Source organism: Scyliorhinus torazame, chromosome 12, assembly GCF_047496885.1.
Source record: "Scyliorhinus torazame isolate Kashiwa2021f chromosome 12, sScyTor2.1, whole genome shotgun sequence".
Classification (NCBI taxonomy): domain Eukaryota; kingdom Metazoa; phylum Chordata; class Chondrichthyes; order Carcharhiniformes; family Scyliorhinidae; genus Scyliorhinus; species Scyliorhinus torazame.
The window spans coordinates 89,361,135-89,379,918 of record NC_092718.1 but is presented as its reverse complement, the minus strand read 5'-3'; the positions used below and the strand labels follow the sequence as shown (position 1 = coordinate 89,379,918).

Here is an 18,784-nt window from a genome sequence, read left to right as displayed (position 1 = left end):
TGGCACCCAGGAGGTGCTCCTGCTGGCTTGGTAGTGCCAGGATAGCAGTGCCAAATGACAGCTGGGCAGTGCCAAGGTGCTCGCATTCCAGGGGAAGGGCCAGGGAGCCACCTGCACTATCCCTGACCACACAGGGGCCTCCTGGGGCCCGTGAGACCTCTCAGGTGTTGTTTCATCTGGTGCACGTTTGTGTGGACCAGTACTAAATGGCGCCTGGCTGCAGCCTCCCTGGGGAGGCCGGTAAATCCCTAGAGGCCGGTGGATACCAGGTAAGCGCGCCTACGTGGGTGTAAAGCCTACTTACACTTGCGCTGTTTGGTCACGTCCCCTTTGGGCAGGATTCTAAATTTGATGCCTTGCGGGACTTGAGTATATCCCGTGAGGTGCAAAGGCTGCCGGGAAGTCTGAGGGAATCTCTCCCGGGATCTACCGGCTATGTTGCGCAGCCGGTAGATCACGTCCAATCAAACATTACCAAGAAACAGCATGGATCTACCTTTGGGCAGATTTCCTAATAACTTATTTTACACATCCGAGGCACAGGGGCCTTTGAATTTAAACAAGCACATCGATCAGAGTGAGTTTTGGGAAAATGAAGAGAGTTGGGCAGTGTAATGGTTTCCAAGGAAACAACCCACCAAGGTATCCTTGTCCTTTAATATGTGTTTGACATGGTGCCTGACAAATGGTTGCTGCAAAATACTGGGCTTATTCTCGAAGAGCGCAGCAGGAGGACTGGGAAACCATGAACATATTGCAGGGTACATCGACCCCCTCCTCTAAACTCCTCCATCTGCCCAGAAACGTTCAGGTGATTATTTTAATATCTACACTCAGTTCATTGGTCTTCTGTGAATGATGTCTCCTGACAGCGTGTTTAAAGTTGAAATTTGGCAATAGCTGGGGGCATGCCCCGTCAGCCGAACACACTATACTAACATGTCTCTCATTCTGTATTCATGCCACATTTTGAACTGAGCTTTCACTAGTTCTGTATTCACTTCTCTTGTCCCAGATTTGTTAACTGTGCCAGAAAGGAAGAGGAGCAGAACCTTGTAGCCTTCCAGCAGCAAGGAAAAATTTATTACAGGAGCTGCAAGCCTATTCCTCCTCGGTGTGAGCTGCTGGTCTGGTACGGTGATGAATATGCAAAGGAACTCGGCATCAAATGGACGACAATGTGGACGGCAAAACAAGAATCAAAATGTAAGGATACTGGGGTGTCATTCTCCGACCCCCCGCCGGGTCGGAGAATCGCCGGGGGCTGCCGTGAATCCCGCCCCCGCTGGTTGCCGAAGTCTCCGGCACTGGATATTCGGCGGGGGCGGGAATCGGGCCGCGCCGATTGGCGGGCCCCCCCGCTCGATTCTCTGGCCCGGATGGGCCGAAGTCCCGTTGATAAATTGCCTGTCCCACCGGCGTGGATTAAACCACCTTTTGAACGGCGGGACAAGGCGGTGTGGGCGGGCTCCGGGGTCCTGGGGGGGGGGGGGGGGCCCGATCTGGCCCGCGATTGGGGCCCACCGATCCGCGGGCGGGCCTGTGCTGTGGGGGCACTCTTTCCCTTCCGCCTCCGCCACGGTCTCCACCGCTGCCGCTGACGCTCCCGCGCATGTGCCGCCCGGGGATGTAATTTCCGCGCCAGCTGGCGGGGCAACAAAGGCCGTTTCCGCCAGCTGGCGGGGCGGAAATTCCTCCGGCGCCGGCCTAGCCTCTCAATGTTGGGGCTCGGCCCCCAAAGATGCGGAGCATTCCGCACCTTTGGGGTGGCACGATGCCCGTCTGATTGGCGCCGTTTTGGGCGCCAGTCGGCGGACATCACGCAGTTTCGGGAGAATTTCACCCCTGACCAGGACTGGGAACTTTAGTGAAAGTTTTTTTGTGTCCTGTAAGAATACCAATGTGATAAAATGTCTCTTCTTGACGTGTTGATAAATTGAAGTCTGTTGGATTAATGTTGCAGCCGTACAGTAGATACAAAATAGATTGGAGGACAGGAAGCAGACAGTAATGCTGAATGGAATGGCTGTTCACCAAGCTTGAGCCAATTACACGTGTTTCACCCAGTGGACAGTGTTTAGACTCCTGACCGTTTTGATACAAATCAATGACCAGGACGTGGGTAAAGGGAGCATCATATCAATGTTTACAGCTGGCACAAAGCTTGAAAATAAAGTAAATAGTGAAGAGGAGGAAAAAAGTTCTCAGGAAGATGGAGCTAGAGTGGTGCGATGGAAAGACACAGAGTAGATTAAATTTCAGGCAAAGAACTGTGAGGAGGCGCAATAGAAATGAAATGGTACAATGTGCAAGGGGATGGAGGAACAGAGACCTGGGATGGAATTCTCCGGTCCACTGCATCCGTTGTCTGGTGCCGCATGCCCCCGCCACAGCGGGCTCCTGCTTCCCGCAGCTGGCTAATGGGGTTTCCCATTGTGGGCACCCCCATGCCGACGGGAAATCTGCAGGCGTGAGTGCGCTGCCGGCGAAACGGAGGATCCAGAATGGAATTAGAAATGGGAGACTTCACTTGTGTGTAAAGAGGCTAAAATCTTTCTCCTTAGTGTCTGAAGGTCAAGAAGAGATTTAATTGTGATATTCAAAGTTATTTGAGGTTGTGATCGAGTAATTCAGGAGAAACTGTATCTACAGATCAGCTGTTTGTTAACCAGAGGTTAAGATAATGAACTGAATGTGACTTTTGTGTTATGATAGGGTTAAGAAAGTAGTTGAAATCTTAAGATTCACCGTAATTTTATGTTTGGTTCATTGGGTTTCTGCATCTCTATCTGGATGTTAGGTGAGGCAGTGTCATTACCCGTTGTACTCCTGGATTGGCAAAAGAGCATTTTAGCAAGTGCTCCTTTCCTGATCCCAAAACAGTAAGTTGTTGCTATGTCAATTCTCAGTTGGAAGCAGAAGTCAGTCTGAAAGAGTTTGTATCCACAGTGGCGTAAATCGTCTGGTCCCGTTCACCACAGGAATTGTTGCAGGATGGATGGATAATTTGAGGGACCAGGGAAAAGTCCGCTAACCTCATGTGGGAATTTCCTGTCCTGGGGCAGGAGGTTTTCAGGTTTAGAAAGAATTATCCTGTTAGAATCACATGGGATGTCCCAATTTTCATTAGATCCAATCTGTTGCCTTTAGGAGTGCAATCATTGTTGTTATTTAAGTGGTTAGAACAGCTCAGCTGATACACAGCAAGATCCCAACAACAGCGATAAGATAATTGATTTGACACGAGGAAAACATCCTGCACTTCTTTATATTGAGCCATGGGATTGATGTTGTCCACCTTAATGCACACGCAATGTGCAGTTTAGCACGCTTTGCGAGACTGGACCTCTGACAGTGCTGTACTCCTTCACTGGAGCATTGCATTGTCCTTCTGGATTACACACAAATATCTCTTGAGGGAGACATGAACCCACAAGCTCTGCCTTAGATGTGAGAATGCAAATCCCTGAACCCCTGTGGTGAATGTATTGCATTAATCATTCACCATGTATTTAACTGTATCACGCTGTTGCCCATGAGGACTCCACCTATGGACCATTGTAAAGTATTACCTGTGATGTATCATGTTGGTGCCTTTGTGGGCACCGCCTCTGGCTCCTCCCCTTGTGGGGAGGTATAAAGGGCAGTAGCCCTGTAGGCGGCTCTCAGTAGCAGAGCAGTCGCAGGCAGGCATTGTTCTAGTCGATTAAAGCCACAGTTTACTTCTATTCCTTGTTTTGTGTGAATTGATGGTCACATCAATTTAATCGACGACAACGCCACAATGGAATCGGCCCTCAAACCTGACCGACTGGAATTCGACCCGCAAGCCGCGGAGGTAAAAGGGATTTTTCCGCACTGGCTCCGCTGTTTTGAGGCCTACCTCGCAGCCTCCTCCTCGCCTTCTGTCTCCAACGATCAGAAGCTGAGCCTCCTCCACGCCCGGGTGAGCCATCGAATCTCTGTTCAACTCGAGGAAGCTTCCACCTATGCAGACGCGCTCGCGATGTTGAGGCGCCGATAAGTAAGGCCAGTGAACGAGGTGCACGTGCGGCATCTCCTCACTACGCGTCGCCAACGCCCCGGGGAATCGCTGGAGGAGTACCGATGCAACCTCAAAACCCTTGTGTGAAGTTGCAACTACCAGGCCGTTACGGCCACTCAACATTTGGACCTCGCAGTCCGGGACGCCTACGTGGCTGGAGTCAGATCCAACTACATGAGATAGAGCCTACTCGAGAAGGTTGCCCTAGACCTGGAAGACACGGTAAAGCTAGCCTACTCCCTAGAAGTAGTGTTCCAAAGCCTCAACGCGTTCCCGTATGATCATGCGACCCCCTCGTGGACCCCCGATGAAAGAGTACCCAGGCCTGTGCCGCACGGCTGACCCCCCAAAACGGGGGGGCTACCCTGCTATTTCTGCGGCTAGCATCAGCAACCCAGGCAGCGCTGCCCGGCCCGGAACTGCAGCGACTGCGGAAAAAAAGGACATTTTGCTAAGGTTTGCCTGGCCAGGTCCAGACTCTCAAAATCGCAGGCCCGACCCTCAGACTCACAGGCCCGCAGATCCCGCAGTGTAGAGCTTGCCTGCCGGCTCCGCCCCCGAATACGTCATCAACCTTGTGCTGTCCGTGGGGGCAGCCATCTTCAAGCCCGCACAACGTGTGCGACTCACGGGGGCCGCCATCTTGGCCATCCTCGCCCACGTGGCGCTCCACGTGCCACTCATGGGGGCCGCCATCATGGACGCCATCCTCCTCGCTGCCCGAAACGTGCGACCGACAGGGGCAACCATCTTGGCCGCCATCTGCAACGCCGCCCGACACGTGCGACCGACTGGGGCCGCCACCTTGGGACCACCCCAGCACCTCCAACCACGCCAGCTACCCACAACTCAGCGCGGTCACCCTGGACCAGTCGCGACCTAAACACCTCCGGAGCTCCATGATGAGCGTCCGGGTCAATGGACACGAAACCCCTTGTCTGTTCGACTCCGGGAGCACGGAGAGCTTTATTCACCCAGACATGGTAAGACGCTGCTCGCTCCCAATCTTCCCGGCACACCAAACCATCTCCCTCGCTTCTGGATCGCACGTGGTGCAGATCCGGGGGTGCACTACCGCAACCCTAGCAATACAGGGCGCCGAATACGCCGATTTTAAGCTATCTGTACTCCCTGACCTCTGCGCTCCTCTCCTGTTGGGACTGGATTTCCAGTGTAACCTCAAGAGCCTAACTCTGAAATTCGGCGGGCCCCTACCCCCACTCACCGTATGTTCACTTGTGATACTAAAGGTCGACCCTCCCCGCTCTTCGCTGACCTCACCGCCGACTGTAAGCCAGTCGCCACCAGAAACAGGCGGTATAGCATTCAGGACAGGATTTTATCAGGCCGAGGTCCAACGACTCTTGCGGGAGGGGATCATTGAGGCCAACAGTAGCCCCTGGAAAGCGCAGGTGGTGGTCGTCAGGACCGGGGAAAAGAACCGGATGGCTGTAGATTACAGCCAAACCATAAACCGGTACACGCACCTTGATGCGAACCCCCTTCCCTGGATCACAGACATGGTTAACCAGATAGCGCACTACCAGGTGTTTTCCACGGTGGATCTGAAGTCTGCGTACCACCAGCTCCCGGGACTGCCACTACACGGCCTTTGAGGCAGACAGCCGACTGCCTCTTCCACTTCCTCCGGGTCCCCTTCGGCATCACAAACGGGGTCTTGGTCTTTCAAAGAACCATGGACCGAATGGTGAACCAGTACGGGCTGCGGCCACGTTTCTGTACTGACAACGTCACCATCTGCGGCCATGATTAGCAGGACCACGATGCCAACCTCCAGAGATTTCTCCAGACCACCCAAACCCTTAACCTCACTTACAACAAGGAGAAATGCATTTTCCGCACAACCAGGCTAACCATCCTTGGCTGCGTCGTGGAAAACGAAGTTCTCGGACCCGACCCTGACCGTATGTGCACCCTCCTGCATCAAGGCGGACATCACGAAAGCCGCAATGCGCGTGGTGGACGAGTCCGTCCCCTTCCAGGTGGAGAGCGACGCATCAGAGGTCACCCTCGCCGTTCCCTCAAACAGGCAGGCCAGTAGCATTGTTTTCACGCACCCTCACCGCCTCTGAAATTCGACACGCCTCGGTCGAAAAAGAAGCCCAACCCATCGTGGAAGCCGTGCGGCACTGGAGGCACTACCTCGCTGGTAGGAGGTTTACCCTCGTCACCGACCAACGATCGGTAGCCTTCATGTTCAATAATACGCAGCGGGCAAAATCCAGTACGACAAGATCTTGAGGTGGAGGATCGAACTCTCTGCCTATAATAACGATATAGTATATCGCCCTGGGAAGCTCAACGAGCCCCCAGCTGCCCTGTCCCGAGGCACATGCGCCAGCGCGCAAGAGGACCGACTCCGGGCTATCCACGCTGACCTCAGCCACCCAGGGGTCACCCGGCTTCTCCACTAGATCAAGACCCGCAACCTGCCCTACTCCACTGAGGAGGTCAGAGCCATGATCAGGGACTACCCGATCTGCAAGCCGCACTTCTATCGTCCGGATAAGGCCCACATGGTAAAGGCATCCGGGCACTTTGAGCGCCTCAGTATCGATTTCAAAGGGCCCCTCCCCCCCACCAACCGCAACACATATTTCCTCAACGTCATTGACGAATTCTCCCGCTTCCTCTTTGCAATCCCCTGCCCCGACATGACCGCTGCCACCGTCATTAAAGCCCTACATAGTATCGTCACCCTGTTTGGTTTCCCCACGTATGTTCACAGTGACTGGGGCTCATCATTCATGAGCGATGAACTGCGGCAATACCTGCTCAGTAAGGGCATTGCCTCGAGCAGGACTACCAGTTATAACCCCCCGGGGAAAAGGGCAGGTGGAGAGGGAGAGCGCGACAGTCTGGAAGACCGTCCTCCTGGCCCTACGGTCTAGGAATCTCCCAGTTTCCCACTGGCAGGAGGTCCTCCCCGACGCGCTCCACTCCATTAGGTCCCTCCTTTGCACGGCCACAAACAAGACTCCTCATGACCGCCTGTTTGTTTTCCCCAGGAAATCCACCTCTGGGGCCTCGCTTCTGCCCTGGCTGAAGACACCGGAGCCCATCCTACTCCGCAAACACATCAGGAGCCATAAGTCCGACCCCCTGGTTGAGAGGGTCCAGCTCCTACACACCAACCCCCAGTGCGCATACATAGAACACCCCTCCGGGACCTAGCACCCGCAGGCTCCACTACCACCGCCAACCCAACTTACCTCACCCAACCTACGCTGACCAGCGCCCCCACCCCTACATGGCACCCGCACCCCCTCCCGCCCCCCCCCCCCCCATTCCCTCTTCACCGACCCACAAGAACGAAGCTCTGGAAGACATGCTCCCGGAGTCCACGTCTGTACCCGCACCGGCAACGTCATTATCCACGCCAGCACGGATGAGTTTGACACCCGGGCCAGCTGCGATACCAGAGCTCCGGCGATCACAGCGCACGATCCGGGTGCCGGACAGGCTGAACTTGTGAACCCTTCACCCCCACCGGACTTCATATTTTAACAGGGGGTGAATGCGGTGAACATATTGCATTAACCATTCACCATGTATGTAACTGTATCACGCTATTGCCCATGAGGGCTCCACCTATGGACCATTGTAAGGTATTACCTGTGATGTATCATGTTGGTGCCTTTGTGGGCTCCGCCCCTGGCTCCTCCCCTTGAGGGGAGGTATGAAGAGCAGTCGCCCTTTCGGCGGCTCTCAGTAGCAGAGCAGTCGCAGGCAGACACTGTTCTAGTCGATTAAAGCCACAGTTTACTTCTACTCCTTGTTTTGTGTGAATTGATGGTTGCATCAACCCCCCACCACAATCTCCACACATTCCTGAATTTATCTCCAAAAGAAACTTATCGATCTTTCATCACACTGACAATTGTCCTTCTTTCTTCAGCAGGGGAACAAGATGAGTGCCATCCTTGCCCTCATTGCAGTGTTGGATTTACCACTGCAGGTTTCCTTCACAAACACATCAGAAGACATCCAGAATCCTCAGAACATATTCCAACAGGACAAAACTCTCCTTCCAGCAATGGTCACCAAACTGAGCAGGGATCGTTCACACAATCTGCACAGGAGAGGGAATTTATAAAATCAAATTGCCTTCACCAGCACCAGAGGATCCACACAGGAGAGAAACTGTTTCAGTGTCCTGAATGTGGGAAGAGTTTCAAACTGGCTGGGAGCCTCCATAGACACCAGAGAATCCACACAGGAGAGAGACCCTATAAATGTCCTGAATGTGGGAGGAGTTTCACACTGGCTGGAGACCTCCATAGACACCAGAGGATTCACACAGGAGAGAAACCCTATAAATGTCCTGAATGTGGGAGGAGTTTCACATGGGCTGCGAACCTCCATGTTCACCAGAGGATTCACACAGGAGAGAAACCCTATAAATGTCCTGAATGTGGGAGGAGTTTCACACTGGCTGGAGACCTCCATGTTCACCAGAGAATCCACACAGGAGAGAAACCCTATAAATGTCCTGAATGTGGGAGGAGTTTTACACGGGCTGGAGACCTCCATGTTCACCAGAGGATCCACACAGGAGAGAAACCCTATAAATGTCCTGAATGTGGGAGGAGTTTTACACGGGCTGGGCACCTCCATGTTCACCAGAGAATCCACACAGGAGAGAGACCCTATAAATGTCCTGAATGTGGGAGGAGTTTCACAGACTCAGGGCACCTCCATAGACACCAGAGGATCCACACAAGAGAGAGACCCTATAAATGTCCTGAATGTGGGAGGAGTTTCACACTGGCTGGAGACCTCCATAGACACCAGAGGATACACACAGGAGAGAGACCCTATAAATGTCCTGAATGTGGGAGGAGTTTCACACAGGCTGGGCACCTCCATGTTCACCAGAGGATCCACACAGGAGAGAAACCCTATAAATGTCCTGAATGTGGGAGGAGTTTCACAGACTCAGGGCACCTCCATAGACACCAGAGGATCCACACAAGAGAGAGACCCTATAAATGTCCTGAATGTGGGAGGAGTTTCACACTGGCTGGAGACCTCCATAGACACCAGAGGATCCACACAGGAGAGAGACCCTATAAATGTCCTGAATGTGGGAGGAGTTTCACACAGGCTGGAGACCTCCATGTTCACCAGAGGATCCACACAGGAGAGAGACCCTATAAATGTCCTGAATGTGGGAGGAGTTTCACACAGGCTGGGAACCTCCATGTTCACCAGAGGATCCACACAGGAGAGAAACCCTATAAATGTCCTGAATGTGGAGAGAGCTTTGTTCACAGATATCAGTTGAAAGCTCACACTTGTTATGAAAGCTGCCATCAGTGTGGGAAAGTCTTCAAAGATTCAGCAGCTTTCAAAATGCACCTGAGAAAATGTTTTGAAACCTAATGAAGGCAACTGTAAATAATTTATAGTTTTATTCATTTTGAATATATTTTCATATTTGGACAACTTTATCCCAAACATTACTATTATTTAGATTGCCAACCGTTTATTCTTTATGATGATTTTGTGTGGATAATGCTGGAATATTAGGTGATTTCCAGTGAGGGTGCAACATTTGGGACTCTGTTGTTGCAGCCTGTCTGAAATTGTGTTGTCAGTTTGAGCTTTTTAAATGTTCCCTCTGATATAAACTGCAGCACCTGCAGAACGTGTTAAATTTCCAAGAATCTTTATCCTACCAAACTGTCATAACCTCTTCATTCTGATGGCGAAAGGTCACTGGGGTGGATGCTGTCTTGCTGCAGTCAGGTGATATCTGTGTTGGTAAAGGTGTCAATCACTAAATATATGGTAACAAATGTAGCCACTGAAAATGTAACTACTTTCTTGCTGCAAGTGTTGAAAACTCCCCTGTTGTGGACTGTGGTCCCAGTTACTTTGTTCAAACACCTCCTCCCCACATGAACTTTTCAATATTTAATCATGACATGATCAATACAATTCTGTTGTTGCTGTTTTGAAAGTTGAAGAAATTGTTCATAAAATTTTAAGCAGAAGCTGAGTTTGACAATTGAAAAGTTGAGGTCGACGCAACATCGAGGGCCGAAGGGCCTGTACTGCACTGTAATGTTCGATGTTCTATGTTCTAATGTGTTGAAATGTATAATTTATTTAACTCAAGTTTGTTTGGTCAAAATGTGCTTTAATTTGTATTAATCTATTGTATTTCAATTATTTTGAAATCTTTAATTTGTGTCTATATTTGTCCAAATAAAATCTGTGTTGATGTTCATAGTTATTGAAATGTTATGACATTTTGTGACCTGATTGTCAGTGAGTTATTGATTTGACACGAATGGGCCGTAATTCCCAACAAGCATCGGAAAGTGATGACTGATATTGCAAAACTTTAACATTCACTTACCTGCTCTTGAAAACTGCACTGAAGCCTCCAAACTGTGGGGCAACATGGAGTCTGCATCGGAAGAGTCTTCGCAGTCCCCAGAGTAGTCTAGTTCCAGTAGATTCAAAGAGACCATGTGCCCTTTACTGCACCAGCTGCTGTAAAGCAGCAAAGTTTAAAGCGGCCGCTGGAATCAACCGGCCTTGAGAGAGAGTGGAGAGAGTGAGTGTGTGAAAGAGGGAACGTGACTGTGTGTGAGGGGGAGAGTAAGTATGAGAATGAGTGTGTAAGAGGTAAAGAGTGCGTGCTTGGGAGAGTGAGAAAGGGAGCTTCATTGTGAGAGCGTGTGAAGGACACACACTCATGTTCACTTTACCCCTCACTCTCTCCATCTCACCCTCCCGGCTCTCACACTCATTCTCTCATACACTCCATCACTCACTATTCTTACACTCAAATCACTTTCCCCCTCACAAATTCAATCTCCCTTTCTCTCACACGCACTCATTTTTTGTCACACACTGACTCCGTGTCACACGCTCACTTTCCCCCTCTCACATTCTTGTCTTTCACCGGGGCGGGCCTCCGATGGGGTCTGGCCCACCAATCGGCGGGCCGGCCTCCCCCCCCCCCCCCGCGCCTACCTCCTTCCGCGGCTGGCCCCAGAACACCGGTGCCATGTTGGTGAGGGGCCGGCGCATGTAAGAAGTTCCCCGCGCATGGGGCGGCCCAACTGCGCATGCACCGGAATGACCTGCCCCAACTGCGCATGCACAGGAATGACCTGCCCCAACTGCGCTGGCGCGGGTTGGCGCTGCACCCATTGAGTGCCGCGTAAGGAGGCTGTGGCGGCGTGAACCACTCCAGCGCTTGGCCTCCTGTGGGGGCCAGAATCGGTCGTGCCCGGGCCATGTTCGCGCTGTTGTGAAACACGACGGCGTTCACGTCGGCGCGGGCACTTAGTCCCGGGAGCGGAGAATCCCGCTACATGTGTCTGAAAGTGTAAGAGAAAGTGAGCGCGGAAGAGTGAGAAAAGGAGAGAGTGTGAGAAAGGAAGAGAGTGGTGGATGTGAGAACAGAAACAAGTGAATGTGAGTGAGTCAGAGAGAGTGTGAGAGGGATAGAGTAAGTGTGAGTCTATATTAGACTGAGTGGGGGAGGCCGAGGGAGAGAGTAAGATTGATGTGAGATTGAGAAAGTGCAGGTAGAGGAGAGAAATGGGAGAGAATGTGAGGAGTGAGAATGGAAACGAGTGAATGTGTGTGTGAGAGTGAGTCCATGAGGGATTGAGTGTGAGAGGGACAGAGTAATGTGTGAGTGGAAATCGGATGACGGAGAGGATGAGGGAGAGATTGAATATGTGAGGGAGTGAATGGGTGAGAGAGTATGAGAAAGGGAGAAAGTAAATGTGAGGGAGAGTGAGAAAGGGAGAGTGAGAGTGAACGTGTGTCTTGAGAGGGAGAGAGTGGAGGAGAAAGGGGCTGTGCACGTGAGAAAGTAAACAGGTGTTTGTGTGAGTATGAGGGATTGAGTTTATGTGTCAATGAGAGGGAGAGATTGTGTGCATGAGGGGAGTGACTATGAAAGTGGGAGAGTGAGATTGCATACGTGAGAGATTGGGAGAGTGCATGTGAGAGGGTGAGAGGAAGGGAGAGAGTGAATGTGTGAGCGGGTGAGTGCCAGAAAGGGAATGAGAATCTGTGGGAGAGATAGTGGGCTGGATTCTCCAATTTTGAGATTATGGGCTGGATTCTCCGTTTGCTGATGCCGGAATCGTCAAACGTGATTGGGCGGAGAATAGCTTCCGCCGGCAAAATCGCGGTAGCCGCTGGTTTGACGCCAAATCGGGATGCTCCGGCACCCCAAAAATGGCATAAATGCGTCACTCGCACCGTGGAGCTAGTGTACGGGAGGCATATCATTCACGGGCCTGAAACCCTATTCTCGGGGTCCTCCAAGATTCACCGCCATTGATGGGCCGAGTTGTGCTCTCAAACGTCGTGAACCTGCCTTTGTGGCTGCTGAGGGAGAGAGAGGAGGTAGGAAATGGCGTGGAGTGACTGCGGCTGCTGGCGGGGACACCGGCCGTGATGGGGGGGGGGGCTCCTTCCAGGGGAGGGGAGTTGAGTAGCAGGGGTGATCCTCCCATGGGACTGGGGCAGTGACCAGGCACCGTCCGCCATCACAGTGGCCATCTTGCTGCGCACACACTGACCGCCCACCTCAGCCTCTGGTTCTACACCACCCAGGGCAACACTCACTGCAGCCCCCAATGAGGGCAGTGCCAGCCAAAGGTACCCCTGGCAGCATGGGCGGGCTCCAGGACTGGGAGCTGTCGACCCGGACACCGGCCGTGCTGGCTGCGGTGGGGGCAGCCCGCCAGGGCCGGGGGAGAGCAGGGGAGAGGGCAGGCCGAGCAGCAGGGGTGACCCCTCACAGGACCGGGGCGGTTACCGACCGCCACTACGCAGGCCATCGTGCTGTGCACCCAGTTGTCTGACGAGGATTATGCGGGGGGATGGGGACGATGAGCAGGACATGGGGGCCGGGCAGGCAGGGGAGACCGCACAACATTATCACCAGGGTCCACGCGCATGGAACGCCTTGATCACCTCCAGGTTCACCGACGAGGAGGGAGGGAGTGGAGCGATGTGGGGGTGCTGGCCAGGAGCACAGACACCACATCTGTGGACAGCGGGTCTGGTGCATGTGTTGGAGGATGATGACAGCCTGCTCTGCGATGAGCTCTGGTGCTCCACATCGTATGACTCATGCCCACAGTGGCACGTTCCACCTGGGTGATCCCTGCATAGGAGCTGGCCAGTCCATCACACGGTCCCGTCGGATTCCTCGGGTGGGGGTACTGGGTGTGGTCGGGGCAAGTGTTGGGGGGGGGATTGTGGGTGGGGAGCATGGTCCTCCCACAGGGCCTGCACTGGTCCCCCGCCCCACGGCCAGCCCAGCCCCATACCCATCAGACAGAGCACCGAGACAGGTTGTAACGGTGTTAACAGGTGTTTATTGTGCGGAAATATATACACAGTCTGTGTCCTCGCCCAGTGTTTTTCAAACTTTTTTTCCAGGGACACATTTTTATTGACCGGCCAACCTTCAGGACCCAACCCAGCCGACCTTCGTGACGCACACCAGCTGACCTTCGCGACCCACGCCAGCCGACCTTCGCGGCCTACGCTGGCCGGCCTGCGCGACCCACTATTTTCTCTTACCTTGTTTGCTGCTGACAAAAGTGGAGGAAATGGTTTGGGGTCCCTTTGGCCCTCGTACACGCTCCTCCAATGGAACCTGTTGGATGAAGGTGAAGCCTTCTGGTGTGGGAAAGTATGGAGTCTCCACCTGCCCAAAATTCTGCATTTTTTTCCTGTAAAATGTTATCAAATAAATCCCCTTGTAGAACTTGTAAAGAAATAAATAAATAAAAAGAATAAAATGAATGAACAAAATGAATAAAACCCCCCCGAACTTGTAAAACAAAAAGCTGTGACTTCCAGGTGCGGCGATGACCAGCTAGGTCGCACGTTTCGGCACCTCCCGTTTGAACGGACTTTTGGGCTCTTATTGGGAGCCCCAACGGCAATTTTTGACGGCTAAACCCATTGTGCGGTGAACAGAAGGGAATCCCCCCGGATGTACATGGAGAAAGGAGATAATAGTGGCTGGATTGCAGAGGATCCTCTGGAGCAGCGGCAAGGAAGGGAAGCACGAAGCAAGATGTCGGCGGAGGGAGGCCATTTGGTATGGGGCCCGGAACAGCAAGAGGTCCGTCGGAGATGTGTTGAGGAGCTAAAGAAGGAGGTGCTGGCCCCGTTGCTGCAGGCGATTGAGTTGTTAAAGGAGGCGCAGAAGACCCAAGAATTGGAGCTTCGTGGCGTGAAAGCAAAGGCTGCCGAAAATGAGGATGAAATACAGGGCCTGGTGGTGAAGACAGAGACACACGAGGCACTGCATAAGAGGTGTATGGAGAGGCTGGAAGCCCCGGAAAATAGCTCGAGGAGGAAGAACCTAAGAGTTTTGGGTCTTCCCGAAGGTGCAGAGGGAGCGGACGTCAGGGCATATGTGAGCACGATGCTTCATTCCTTAATGGGACCGGAGGCCCCGACGGGCCCCTTGGAAGTGGAGGGAGCATATCGAGTCCTTGTGAGAAGACCGAAGGCGGGAGAAATACCTCGAGCTATAGTGGTGAAGTTTCACCGCTATAAAGACAGGGAGATGGTCCTGAGATGGGCGAAAAAGACACGAAGCTGCAGGTGGGAGAACGCGGTGATCCGCGTGTACCAGGATTGGAGTGCGGAGGTGGCGAGAAGGAGGGCAAGTTTCAATCGGGCCAAGGCGGTGCTCCATAGAAAGAAAGTTAAATTTGGTATGCTGCAGCCGGGGAGACTGTGGGTTACACATCAAGGGAAACACCACTGCTTCGAGACGGCAGAAGAGGCGTGGACATTCATTGAAGAGGAGAAGCTGGACTAGACTGGAGAGAGAAAGAACTTTTGTAATAAAGTAGTGGTGTGATTGCGTGGGACTGGGAATCGGAAGGGGGGGGGGAAATTTTCTCTTTCCCCTCGATGGGGGGGGGGTATGGTGAACTGTGGGCACCGGTGGGGAAGGAGAGGGGGAAGGAGAGAGGGAGCTGCGCCATTAGGGGCGGGGCCGAGTGGGAAGCGCGGGCTTTGCTCCCGCGCTATGGTAATTGTGGCGGGAAAAGGGGGCGCAGGAAGGAGGGAGCCTTACACAATGGGAGGCTGAGGATAAACGGGGGAAGCCGAGGTCAGCCAGATTTTGCTGACGTCTGGAAGCAACATGGGGGGAGCAATCACGCTCGAGGAAGATCTAGCGGGGGGGGGGGGGTAACTGGGTTGCTGCTGTTAAGGGGAAGGGGGAGCTGCTACGGGATGGGATGGTCGGGACGGGAGGACACCGTTGCTGGGACAAGTGGGTGCGTGGGACCCGGGTGAGGAGCTGGTCTAAAAAAGGGGATGGCTAGTCAACGAGGGCGAGGGGGGTGGGGTAAAGAGCCCCCCAACCCGGTTGATCACGTGGAACGTGAGAGGGCTGAATGGGCCGATTAAGAGGGCAAGGGTACTTGCGCACCTAAAGAAATTAAAGGCAGATGTGGTCATGCTACAGGAGACACATCTGAAACTGGCGGATCAGGTCAGATTACGAAAAGGATGGGTGGGACAGGTATTTCACTCGGGCTTGGATGCGAAAAATAGAGGGGTGGCAATATTAGTGGGGAAACGGGTATTGTTTGAGGCGTGGACCATAGTGGCGGACAGTGGGGGTAGATACGTGATGGTGAGTGGCAGATTGCAAGGTGAGGTGGTGGTTCTGGTGAACGTATATGCCCCGAACTGGGATGATGCCAACTTCATGAAGCGTATGCTGGGGCGTATCCCGGACCTGGAGGCGGGAAAGTTGGTAATGGGGGGAGACTTCAATACGGTGCTGGATCCAGGGCTTGACCGGTCCAGGTCTAGGACCGGGAGGAGGCCGGCAGCAGCCAAGGTGCTCAAAGATTACATGGAGCAGATGGGAGGAGTGGATCCCTGGAGATTTACTAGGCCTAGGAGTAAAGAGTTTTCCTTCTTCTCCCATGTCCACAAGGTGTATTCTCGGATAGACTTCTTTGTCCTGGGAAGGGCGTTGATCCCGAAGGTGGCCGGGACGGAGTACTCGGCTATAGCCATTTTGGACCATGCCCCACATTGGGTAGATCTGGAAGTAGGAGAGGAAAAGGAACAGCACCCACTGTGGAGATTAGATATGGGATTGTTGGCGGACGAGGGTGTGTGTGTAAGGGTAAGGAGATGTATCGAAAGGTATCTGGAGATTAATGACGATGGAGAGGTTCAGGTGGGAGTGGTCTGGGAAGCACTGAAGGCGGTGATCAGAGGGGAACTGATTTCCATAAGGGCCCATAAAGGGAAACAAGAGAGCAAAGAGAGGGAGAGATTGTTGAGAGAAATTTTGAGGGTGGATAGGCAGTATGCGGTGGCCCCGGAAATGGAAAGACGAAGGTTGCACACGGAATTTGATTTGTTGACCACGGGCAAGGCGGAGGCACAATGGAGGAAGGCACAGGGAGTGCAGTATGAGTACGGAGGGAAGGCGAGCCGGTTACTGGCCCAACAACTGAGGAAGAGGGGGGCGGCGAGGGAGATTGGAGGGGTTAGGGACGAGGAGGGTGAGATGGAACGGGGAGCGGAGAGGGTGAACGGGGTGTTTAAGGCATTTTATGAGAGTCTGTATCAGGCTCAGCCCCCGGAAGGGAAGGAGGGAATGATGCACTTCCTAGACCAGTTGGAATTCCCGAAGGTTGAGGAGCAGGAGAGGACAGGACTGGGAGCACAGATTGAGGTGGAGGTGGTAGTAAAAGGGATTGGGAGCATGCAGGCAGGGAAGGCTCCGGGACCGGATGGGTTCCCGGTGGAATTTTATAGGAAATACGTGGACCTGCTGGCCCCGCTTCTGACGAGAACCTTTAATGAGGCCAAGGAAAGGGGGACGTTGCCCCCGACGATATCGCTGCTCTTGAAAAGGGACAAAGACCCGCTGCAGTGCGGGTCTTACAGGTCTATCTCCCTCCTGAATGTAGATGCCAAGCTTCTGGCCAAGGTGATGGCGACGAGGATGGAGCATTGTGTCCCGGGGGTGGTTCACGAGGATCAAACGGGGTTTGTTAAGGGGAGACAATTGAACACTAACGTACGGAGGCTGTTGGGTGTGATGATGATGCCCCCGCCGGAGGGGGAGGCGGAGATAGTGGTGGCGATGGATGCAGAGAAAGCATTTGATAGAGTGGAGTGGGATTACCTTTGGGAAGTGTTGAGGAGATTTGGATTTGGAGAGGGGTTTATTGGATGGGTTCAGCTTCTATACAGGGCCCCGGTGGCAAGTGTGATTACAAATAGGCAGAGGTCTGACCACTTCCGTCTGTACAGAGGGACAAGACAGGGATGTCCTCTGTCCCCGTTACTGTTTGCGTTGGCAATTGAGCCACTGGCCATAGCGCTGAGGGGCTCTAGGAAGCGGAGGGGAGTACTCAGGGGAGGAGAAGAACACCGGGTGTCACGATACGCGGATGATTTGTTGTTGTATGTCGCGGACCCAGTGGAGGGGATGCCCGAGATAATGCAGACACTCAGGGAGTTTGGGGAATTTTCAGGATATAAATTGAATATGGGGAAGAGTGAGCTGCTTGTGATGCACCCTGGGGAACAGGGCAGGGGAATAGATGATTTGCCGTTGAGGAGAGTAACAAGGGATTTTCAGTACCTAGGGATCCAGATGGCCAGGAACTGGGGAACCTTGCATAAGCTTAATTTAGTAAGATTGGTGGAGCAGATGGAAGAGGACTTTAGGAGATGGGACATGGTGCCCCTGTCACTGGCAGGTAGGGTGCAGGCGGTTAAAATGGTGGTCCTTCCGCGGTTTCTTTTTGTGTTCCAGTGCCTCCCTGTGATGATTACAAAGGCCTTTTTCAAGAAAGTGGATAAGAGCATTATGAGTTTTATGTGGGCTGGGAAGACTCCAAGGGTGAAGAGGGGGTTCCTGCAGCGTAGTAGGGATAGGGGGGGACTGGCACTGCCAAATATAAGTGACTATTATTGATCCGCCAACATATCAATGGTATGCAAGTGGATGGGGGAAGGGGAGGGAGTGGCGTGGAAAAGACTAGAGATGGCGTCCTGTAGGGGAACCAGCCTAAAAGCATTAGCGACGGCGCCTTTACCGTTCTCCCCAAAGAAATACACCACAAGTCCAGTGGTGGTGGCAACGCTGAAAATTTGGGGGCAGTGGAGACGGCATAAGGGAGTGACAGGTGCCTCGGTGAGGTCCCCGATAAGGAACAACCACAGGTTCGTCCCGGGGAAGATAGATGGGGGATTTAAAGCTTGGCAGAGAGCAGGGATTGTGAAATTGAAGGATTTGTTCCTAGGCGGGATGTTTGCGAGTCTGGGAGCACTGACAGAAAAATATGGGTTGCCACCGGGGAATGCATTTCGATATATGCAACTGAGGGCTTTTGCGAGGCAACAGGTGAGGGAATTTCCGCGGCTCCCGGCGCAAGAGATTCAGGACAGAGTGATTTTGGGGACATGGGTGGGGGATGGCAGGGTGTCAGATATATACAGAGAAATGAGAGACGAGGGGGAGACGATGGTGGAGGAGCTGAAGGGAAAATGGGAAGAGGAGCTAGGGGAAGAGATTGAGGAGGGGCTGTGGGCAGATGCCTTAAGTCGGGTAAACTCTTCGTCCTCATGCGCCAGGCTCAGCCTGATCCAATTCAAGGTTCTACACAGGGCGCATATGACTGGAGCAAGGTTAAGTAGATTTTTTGGAGTGGAGGATAG

General features: G+C 53.1%; 2 protein-coding genes across 2 annotated transcripts in view; both read left to right on the top strand.

Moving 5' to 3' along the window:
• Positions 1–2,729, top strand: part of LOC140387083 (histone-lysine N-methyltransferase PRDM7-like) — a 50,497-nt gene extending 47,768 nt beyond the window's left edge. The window contains exons 9-10 of the mRNA XM_072470092.1: positions 1,016–1,206; positions 2,716–2,729. Of these exons, the coding sequence (XP_072326193.1) occupies positions 1,016–1,206; positions 2,716–2,729 (205 nt within the window). The remainder of the gene's footprint in view (positions 1–1,015; positions 1,207–2,715) is intronic.
• Positions 2,730–7,858: 5,129 nt separating this feature from the next.
• On the top strand, positions 7,859–9,452 carry LOC140387081 (uncharacterized). Its single transcript, XM_072470091.1, has one exon. The coding sequence runs from the start codon at positions 7,859–7,861 to the stop codon at positions 9,449–9,451; it is 1,593 nt and encodes a 530-aa protein (XP_072326192.1). The 3' UTR covers position 9,452.
• Positions 9,453–18,784: the final 9,332 nt, after the last annotated feature.